Genomic DNA, 10,315 nt, shown 5'->3' with positions numbered 1-10,315 from the left:
TTTTTGGAGCAGTGTATTATTGCATGATTCTCTGAACATGGAGAGCAGGCAATCTGGCTTTATTCATGAATTGTAATCTCCCTGTAATATTTTCCCATTAGAGTAAGATGCAGGGTCATACAACTCTGCAACGTTGTGAACTAAGATGACCTTACCTTCAGCTCCTCCTCCTCCTCTCCCTCCTGCTGCTCTATTAGAGGGGAGTGTTCAATCCCTGCCCCCTCGTCAGATGGGACACTGAGCGCCGCCTCCACCACCGCTGCCACGCCTATGTTGTACCCGCCTATGTCAGCCTGGTAGGATTCTGTCTTCCCCGCCCCCCACAGGTCCACCAATGGGGCGTGAGTGGAAGGCGCCAGGCTGTGAATGGTGCTGTTTGGCGTGGCTTGCAGGGAGTGGTTGGCACTGTGCAGCCTCTGCTCTAGAGACTGTAGAAAGAAGGAGATGATGAAGTTTTGAGTAGGTAAGGATTAGATCTACTGGTAAAAAAACTTACATAAAACCGTACACTAGCAGCATTTAAAAAAAGAGTACTGTAAGCTAGCAGCAATCTTGGTAGTATTATTGAACATTTAGATATGGCAAGTATGACTGTAATGTACATAACACTGTGAACTAGCAACAGTTGGTAAAGTTGTTGGATATTATATATACATTGGGGAGAACAAGTATTTGATACACTGCCGATTTTGCAGGTTTTCCCACTTACAAAGCATGTAGAGGTCTGTAATTTTTTATCATAGGTACTCTTCAACTGTGAGAGACAGAATCTAAAACACAAATCCAGAAAATCCCATTGTATGATTTTTAAGTAATTAATTAGCATTTTATTGCATGACATAAGTATTTGATACATCAGAAAAGCATAACTTAATGTTTGGTACAGAAATCTTTGTTTGCAATTACAGAGATCATATGTTTCCTGTAGTTCTTGACCAGGTTTGCACACACTGCAGCAGGGATTTTGGCCCACTCCTCCATACAGACCTTCTCCAGATCCTTTCGGGGCTATCGCTGGGCAATACAGACTTTCAGCTCCCTTCAAAGATTTTCTAATGGGTTCAGGTCTGGATACTGGCTAGGCCACTCCAGGACATTGAGATGCTTCTTACGGAGCCACTCCTTAGTTGCCCTGGCTGTGTGTTTCAGGTCGTTGTCATGCTGGAAGACCCAACCACGACCCATCTTCAATGCTCTTACTGAGGGAAGATCTTGCGATACATGGCCCCATCCATCCTCCCCACAATACGGTGCAGTCCTCCTGTCCCCTTTGCAGAAAAGCATCCCCAAAGAATGATGTTTCCACCTCCATGCTTCCCGTTTGGGATGGTGTTCTTAGGGTTGTACTCATCCTTCTTCTTCCACCAAACACGGCGAGTGGAGTTTAGACCAAAAAGCATCAGACCACATGACTTTCTCTCATTTCTCCTCTGGATCATCCAGATTGTCATTGGCAAACTTTAGACGGGCCTGGACATGCGCTGGCTTGAGCAGGGGGACCTTGCGTGCAGGATTTTAATCCATGACGGCGTAGTGTGTTACTAATGCTTTTCTTTGAGACTGTGGTCCCAGCTCTCTTCAGGTCATTGACCAGGTCCTGCCGTGTAGTTCTGGGCTGATCCCTCACATTCCCCATGATCATTGATGCCCCACGAGGTGAGATCTTGCATGGAGCCCCAGACCAAGGGAGATTGACCGTCATCTTGAACTTCTTCCATTTTCTAATAATTGCGCCAACAGTTGTTGCCTTCTCACCAAGCTGCTTGCCTATTGACCTGTAGCCCATCCCAGCCTTGTGCAGGTCTACAATTTTATCCCTGATGTCCTTACACAGCTCTCTGGTCTTGGCCATTGTGGAGAGGTAGGAGTCTATTTGATTGAGTGTGTGGACAGGTGTCTTTTATACAGGTAACCAGTTCAAACAGGTGCAGTTAATACAGGTAATGTGTGGAGAACAGGAGGGCTTCTTAAAGAAAAACTAACAGGTCTGTGAGAGCCGGAATTCTTACTGGTTGGTAGGCGATCAAATACTTACTGTACGTCATGCAATAAAATGCAAATTAATTAATAAAAGATCATACAATGATTTTTGTTTTAGATTCCGTCTCTCACAGTTGAAGTTTACCTATGATAAAAATGACAGACCTCTACATGCTGTGTAAGTAGGAAAACCTGCAAAATCGGCAGTGTATCAAATACTTGTTCTTCCCACTGTAAATGTGATCCTAAATAAGTGTCACTTTCTCTTTCCAGCATAATACTGGAATGAAAGGGACAATGTAAATGTGTCGTATTAACAAGGTAAAGACAATAATGTACTGCTAAATGGTTAATAGTATTGCTACATCAAAAGGCAAATTTCTGTATTTTTGTCTTGTGCACAATTTTGAAGGGATTTGCATGAACAGAAAATAAGAAGACCCACAAAATGTTGGCCGACCACATCATCGATGTGGAAGTGCTGCTGACCAGGTTGTGGTTTCTCCTCACCTGTTGTTGCTGATACAGGAGCTGCTGTTGCTGGTAGTGCTGGAGCTGCTGGAGCTGATGGAGCTGATGGAGCTGACTCTGCTGCTGTAGGCTGTACTGATGTTGCTGCTGCTGCTGCTGCAGCAATGTGCTCCCATCAAACCCTTCACAGGAAGTCCCGCCCTGCTGCATCACGTAAGAGCCTGCAGCGGGGGAGGCCACACCAGAGGGCTCGTTGCTGATAGGCTCCCAGGCATCAGAGGATGAGAGGCAGTAGAGACCCTGGGCGACGTAGGTGTTGGGCCACATGTCGGCAGAGGAGTGGTGCAGTATCTGGTCTGAGAGGATGAGAAGGGCAAGAAAGAGAAGAGGAGGTGTTCACGATCCGGTGTGAGAGAATGAAACCAACGTGTGACGAAGAGAAGTGATGCACTATCTGATCTGAGAGAATGAGAAGAAGGGGAAGAAGGAGTGATGGGAGGTGAGACGTGGGTTAAAGGGTTGGTTGTACTTGATGGATGCACTCCATGGACCTCATGGACATCGAACTGCTATAAAAAAGATCAGACTTTTTAAATAGGAAACCATGAGAGAAATCGTACAAAACCCCTGAGAGACATCCCTACCCTGTCAGAACCTAATATATCCTGGAGAAAATTATTTTAATTGAAAGATCCCCCAGACAGACCCCAAGCTTCACCGAATAGTCTAATACATCAACAGTATGACACTCTATTGCCATTGGGAAGTCGGTCTGCCCTGCATTAAAATGACAAATGCATTTTACAATAACACAGGTTATATGACCAACCTACATACCAAACTACATTTATCATGGCTGAACTTGACTGATAATCATTTTCCAACTTTTGAAGAATGATTGTATGTAAAAATTATTCAGTTTTGTGTTTTGGCTTTGCTCTGGCTTACCAATACATTGTATTTGCCAAGGTTGAAAAACACAAAAGAATGACATAAACACACCTATTCACAGACATGCTCTGGAACATTGACCAACACTGTTTGTGTTAAACAGGTGATCTGACTAAAAAATCTCAAGGTGTGCTGAGTTAATCCGGTGCTGCTAGGAGTCAGCTCGAGTAATGCTGTCAATCTTCCTTCAGCATTCCTCCATCTGGCAGTTACTGGATGTATGTTCACAGTTTTGAGTCATCATTTATCACATTAACGTTGACTCAACACTGTGTCCTAATACATCCAGCGACAGCTGAATAGCTTTTTACATCAACATTATATGGTTATATCATTGAATGACATAACCAGCCCAAAGCTGTGATTAAACTAATGTTCACCACACATCCTCAAGACCATTTTTTATCTTAAAATAGCAGATCAGTAAAATAAATACATTTGTAATTTCAACACATCTTTGCGTCGGATCAGCTCTTTGCTTAAGGAGAAAAATATGAGCGTTATAACGGACAACACAGCGATGTGGAATAATAATGACCAAGTGTACTATTTATACAGCTGAAATCCCTGGTCTTGCATTCCCCCAGGCCGTGTTTGCCAATGTGAAATGAGTACAGAGTTCCCCTTCAAGCTGAGATGGGAGAATATGCCTTCGTTACCAAGCAAAGGGATACATAGTGTTGCCCACACTCCATCTTTGCCTGACTTCAAGCCTGTATAAAAACGGGTTTGGCTTTCAATTTTAGACAACGTTCCACAGTGCAGGATCCCAGTTAGCAAGCTAGCCATTCCTGTAAAAGTCTAGTCGTTTAGCTAACACTAGTTAGCAATGGGCCTAGAAACCTGTGGGCTTATGTGTTCACTCTTTCTGTGCTTTTAATAGACCCCCAGTGTTGATTTAGGTATTTCAGTCTTTTCAGTTATCAGTCTAAAACAAATATTCAGTGATGACTCATCAAATGTGACAACCAAATGTGAAAAACAAAGACAGTTTTACAAAGATATACTGTAGTACAACATTTTGGCATTCAAATTGGGTAAACACCTCTTTTAAACGACCTTCAAGCTGCACTGAACTGAATCTGTGTAAGAACAAAAAATCTTGAAAGCCATAATGTTGCACTACAGTTTATCTTTGTAAACTATACTTCATTTTTGCCCTGGCTGATAGTTTTTATTTTTTGTCAGACATATTTGTTCTCCCTTACTTGAATAACACATGCTGTTTAAGAGGCCATATTTCTAGTCCCTTACCTCGGCTGGTAATGCTCTCCTGGTTGACCTCGCTGAGGTGGGCCACGCTACCCTGGTTAGACCCTGACATCAGGCTCTCTCCATCCATTGAGGTCCAGGCCATGAGTGTTGCTTGGGAGATAGCAAACTGCTGCAGTATACCTGGAGTTAGGGTCATTGTAATAACACAGTTGACTGGTGTATTCCCTTAGAACCATTAGAATTAAATGATGTCGTTTACCTACATTATCAACATACACTGATCAGCCATAACATTATGACCACCTGCCTAATATTGTGTCGGTCCCCCTTTTGCCGCCAAAACAGCCTTTACCCGTTGAGACCTCTGAAGGTGTGCTGTGGTATCTGGCACCAAGACGTTAGAAGCAGATCCTTTAGGTCCTGTAAGTTGTAAAGAGGGTCCTCCATGGATCGGACCTGTTTGTCCAGCACATCCCACAGATGCTCCATTGGATTGAGATCTGGGGAATTTGCTGGCTAAGTCACCACCATGAACTTGTTGTTGTGTTCCTCAAACCAGTCCTGAACCATTTTGGCTTTGTGGCAGGGCACATTATCCTGCTGAAAGAGGCCAATGCCATCAGGGAATACTGTTGCCATGAAAGGGGGCACATGGTCTGCAACAATGCTCAGGTAGGTGGTACGTGTCAAAGTAACATCCACATGAATGGCAGGACCCTCAGCAGAACATTGCCCAAAGCATCACACTGCCTCCACCGGCTTGTCTCCTTCCTATAGTGCTTCCTGGTGCCTTGTGTTCTCCAGGAAAGCAACACACACGCAGCCAGCCATCCATGTGATGTAAAAGAAAACATGATTCATCAGACCACCTTCTTCCATTGCTCTGTGGTCCAGGTCTTATGCTCACGTGTCCATTGTAGGCGCTTTCGGCAGTGGACAGGGGTCAGCATGGGCATCCTGACTGGTCTGAGTATGCAGCTCCATACGCAACAAATTACGTCTCACTGTGTGTTCGGACACCTTTCTATCAGTACCAGTATTCACTTTTTCAATTTGAGCTACAGTAGCTTGTCTGTTGGATCGGATCACATGGGCCAGCCTTCACTCCCCATGTGCATCAGTGAGCCTTGGCTGCCCATGACCCTGTTGCCAGGTTCACCCCTTTTCCTTCCTTGGACCACTTTTGATAGGTACTGACCACTGCAGACTGGGAGCACCCCACAAGGGCTGGAGTTTTGGAGATGCTCTGACCCAGTCGTCTTGCCATCACAATTTGGCCCTTGTCAAAGTCACTCAGATCCTTACCCTTGTCCATTTTTCCTGCTTCTAACACATCAACTTTGAGGACAGAATGTTCACTTGCTGCCTAATATATCCCACCCACTGACAGGTGCCATGATAACGAGATTATCAATGTTATTCACTTTACCTCTCAGTGGTCATAATGTTATGGCTGATCGCTGTTAAATATACATAATCAAGCTTTAGAAAAGGTTTGACAGCAATCAATGCTTCGGTGTAGTTTCAACTGCACAAATCCCATACCAACACTATCATTCTTTTTATTCATCCTCTCCAGATAATCTAAAGGCATTGAAAAGCTCGACAAAGGCACCACTGTCTGTCTGGGGTCCACGTTTGTTGAGGGGTAAACTACAGTACACTGGACGATCAACGGACAGGATCATCAGCCGCCACCTGACCTCCACCCCGGGGTTACATGACTCTGGGACACGGATGCGTACAAGCAAAGCCCTCGCTGTTCCCCTCCACCCCCCCAGTCACTCACCACTGGACGCAGTGCTCCCCCAGCTGGCAGGGGCAAGAGGGTAGTACACTGAATAATGACGAAGAAATCCCACCACCTGAACAGTTTGTTTTCCAATGCTGTGCTCCTCAGCAACCAGCCATCCGTCCCACAGAGACTAGTCAGACTATGCTCACCACGTCCGTGCTCGTCCCAACTGTTACTGAACTCCTTCTGTTCACTTCCCTGAATGTAGACCAAACTATACTGACACTGTGTGTAAATCAACTGTAAGTCCAAGTCTTGTCTACCCACCGCTCATATTCCGTTGGCTAATATTATCTCATATGCTCACCGCCCAATCAATATCATTGCGCGTCTGTTTTGCATGTATTTGAAGGTGTATGTAAGCGCACGCGTATGTTCTGTGTCTCCCCTGATTTCGAAACCCCTCCCCATTTGACCTCTGACCTGCAGCGAAGCGGGCCTCCTTCTCCCCGTCGCTGAGGTCACTGTAGGCATCACTCTCCATCCGCCTCTCAATCTCCTGCTCTGCTGTGGACTTGCGCGGCACCGACACTCCCCCTGGGCCCACCACAGACATGTCCCAGTTCTGCCACTCGATCATGTGTGCCATCCGGCCTTGGGCCATGGACGTGGGCTTGGTCACCTTGTCCTTCATGGAGCGATTCACACCTGGGCGTGTGGTGGGGGGGAGGGGTGATGAAAGTGTTCGGAAGGGGTATAAGGATGGAAGTGGATTAGGGGTTAGAGGGATAAAGGGTTGAAGGGATAAAGGGTTTGTGTGGAATTCCGGGGAGTTAGGAGACAGGCATCAGGTTGAAGGGATATGGGAAGGAAAGAGATAGGATATTATGTTATCATTCCACATTTAGGCCTGCCGGTCACCGTCTAGATAAATGGATAAATGATAGATGGCTGTAGATTGCTGATTCAATAAGGTCTATGAAGGTGATGCTCGTGTTTGTAATGCAGATGAGATGACACCAGGACCCAAGACGGAGGGTGGACGGGACGCATGGACGAGGAAATGGATATGTCTGCTCTTAAGAATGGTGTATCCTGGGATAGGGGAGGTTAATTGGGGTGATACAGTGGAGGAGTATGAGTAATGAGAGGTCGGCTTGTTGACGTGATAACTTTCACACCTCTGCTAAGCTTCTTGCGCTGGCTAAGGAAAATCCCACTCCCTCTGCAGTGTCTGCTAAGCCATGCTCACACTGCGGAAGATCGTTCATGTTCTGTCATGATGGTCTGTGTTGTGTGTATTTCACTACTTTCTCTGTAGTTCAGGTATCTGAGTCAATATGTGATGACTAGAGTGTTTCTGCATTTTAAGTTCTTCAATGCAGACGTATGAAAATGGTGGTTATGTGAGATGTATGTTCACTGTGTCAATTCACTGCACTGCAGTTCACTGAATTCCAATGCAATTCACTACATGTTAAAACTACAATACTAGAAACTGCACTGCACTGCACACTGCATATTAAACAATTTCACTGTTACACACAGCTACAAACTAAGACTACATTCAGCGACAGTAGACACAGACATTAGAGTGGCTCAACGCTGCTTCACAACCACTGTACAGACAAAAAACTACACCTCCCATTCACCACTCACCTCCTGTTAATTAAATAGTTCACCAAAATTACAAAATGGCACATTGGTGTATTTACCCTGCAACCTATTTATGGACAAATTATAACAGGTATCCATGCCTCCATATCATTTAACTTTTTGCCGGACTGCGTAAACGGAGACGGCTAAGAAGAGCAAATGTCTCTGACTGACTGACTGATCCTTGTTAAATAGCGTAGTGGTTAGAGAAGCGGTCTTGTGAATTATAGGTCCCGAGTACATATCTCCTCGCCGGAAAAGCGAAGTACGCATTGTGAATTATTCCGTATTGGTGAAAACTTCGTTGTCTGAAACTGTATACGGTTATATTGCGCCTGTTTCTGGCATGGAATAGTTCCTTTTCAGTCTCACTAGCAATTGCTCAATTCTTATGATTATTCCTAGGAAGTTAGTAGATACTAGTAAGCCTATTACTGGTTAATAAGCTGTTAAAACGGCCAGTGACAAAAGCAATACAGTTCATAGATGCTTTTTGTGGTGGAGGTAAACTTAATAAGAAACTTTAATAAGTTTTACACAATCCTCAATGGAGTCTAGCGACTGCCGTAATACCGTCGCGCAGTAGTTAAAGACAGTGCCTCTCATGTGGGAGACCTAAGTTCAAATCTATTGAGAGCAACAACATTTATTAATTATTTCTTGTAGATTCCACGATTCTCTCGTCTTTTCACTTGATGAAAAAGTGAGTTATTGTCGCCTTTATTGATAGTTATTGTATAAATGTAATTCACGAATGAAAGGAAAAAAGTATGTTGTTTTTGCCATGAAAGAGGAAAATAGGTTCTTATGCCATGAAATGAAATAGCTTTGGCAGACTCGCTAGCAATTGCTCAATTCTTATGACTATTCCAGTAAGTTAGTAGATACCGGTAAAGCTTATTACTGACTAATACGCTATTAAAACGGCCAGTGGCAAATGCAATACATAGCCGCTATTTGTGGTTGAGGTAAACTTAGTAAGAAATGTTCAATGTCATTCACGAATGGCCAACTAACTGTTAAAATGGCTAGTGGCAAAAGAGGATTAGTTCAGGATGGAGACAAGAGGCTATACTGACAAACAGCAAATATTCTGCTCTGTGGTGTAGTGGTTAATGACACAGCCTTTCACGTGGGCGACCGGGTTTCGAATATTGAGGTGGCAACATTTTCTATTGCGGGCCAGCTGAACTAGGCTTGCCTAGTTTCTTGTTTCCAAATATTTGCATTGTTGCATTAGTGACATAAGCTATGAGACCACGATTAGCGTTTTCCAAGCATTATGTCCAAATTGTTTGGAAGTATCTGAAATATATTGTATCGCTTAAGCAAGAAAGCCCTTACAGACGCTTTCAACATGACATACAAAAATATTATAATATTGGTACAAGAAATTTTTCACAAATTATGTTCAAATCATATCTTTGGACTTGGATGGGATTTGTGCCACAATTGCTAAAAGGACAGGAAACAGTGTCTATGTTTTACCCTTTCTTTACCAGGTACAATAAGTTGACTGAGAACAGATAATTGGAGCAATGACTCGGTAGCAATTACAGTTAACTGTCTGGAATAGAATTACTGCTTTTTTACAATGCCAATTCTGAGTCTATGCTTTAACCATGAGACTACCTGCTGCCTCCTAAAAGTAACAGGGAAACTAAACCAAATCATACATTTTGTCTTGTTTGAAAAAAAAATGTGTTTAAATTGTAAGGACACCAATGTTGCCTTGTGTAATTCTGGTGACCTATCCTTTTAACTCAACATGCCACATTACAATGTATTGTGGGTAGTGTATTTTTTTATTTTATAGAATTGTTGTTTCAGCGATATAACATCAATGACTTGGGGGTGAGCCATTGACGAGTATTATTAAAATGGGTAGAGGAAGTGATTCAGGGGAACCCACTCTGGGGCCATGTTGGCTCCAGCGCCTGTGTAGACAGGAGCCAACATGGGGTCAGTTTACCAGTTACAGGACAAACACACACCTGACACACCTGTCAGAGAAGACTTAGCTAAAGCACCGATCCCGTAGGCATTAGAGTTGTTCCTCTTCAGGCGAGGCAGTATGGACGTGGTGTCCTCCATAGACAGCTAAAGAAACAAGGGAACAGGATGACAGATGGAGGAGGAGAGAGTGTGAAGGAAGAGGCAGAAGTGGTGTGTGCCACAAAAAAGACTGAGATGAGAGAATAAGCGCGGTAGACATTGGGTTAATAATACACTGTCGAAAGGCAACAGTGTCATCATCTGGCAAAATTCTACATAAAACAGTTGACATTTCCCAAGGTCATTGTTGGA

The 10,315-nt window shown here is 43.9% G+C and overlaps 1 protein-coding gene across 4 annotated transcripts in view; it reads right to left on the bottom strand.

Annotated features, from left to right (window-relative positions):
- The window catches only part of fam131bb (family with sequence similarity 131 member Bb), a 35,402-nt gene that overhangs the window by 5,605 nt on the left and 19,482 nt on the right, over positions 1–10,315 (bottom strand). For 3 of the 4 annotated variants that reach the window (XM_010884960.5, XM_010884961.4, XM_013139332.4), the window contains 5 exons: positions 10,003–10,108; positions 6,836–7,060; positions 4,657–4,797; positions 2,491–2,807; positions 156–428 (listed from right to left, as the gene is read on the bottom strand). In XM_010884960.5, coding sequence (XP_010883262.2) covers positions 156–428; positions 2,491–2,807; positions 4,657–4,797; positions 6,836–7,060; positions 10,003–10,108 — 1,062 coding nt within the window. The remainder of the gene's footprint in view (positions 1–155; positions 429–2,490; positions 2,808–4,656; positions 4,798–6,835; positions 7,061–10,002; positions 10,109–10,315) is intronic. The other variant, XM_010884959.4, reaches the window with a different exon arrangement.

Source organism: Esox lucius, chromosome 20, assembly GCF_011004845.1.
Source record: "Esox lucius isolate fEsoLuc1 chromosome 20, fEsoLuc1.pri, whole genome shotgun sequence".
Lineage (NCBI taxonomy): Eukaryota > Metazoa > Chordata > Actinopteri > Esociformes > Esocidae > Esox > Esox lucius.
The sequence above is the reverse complement of the archived record's forward strand: the minus strand, read 5'-3'. Positions and strand labels throughout refer to the sequence as shown.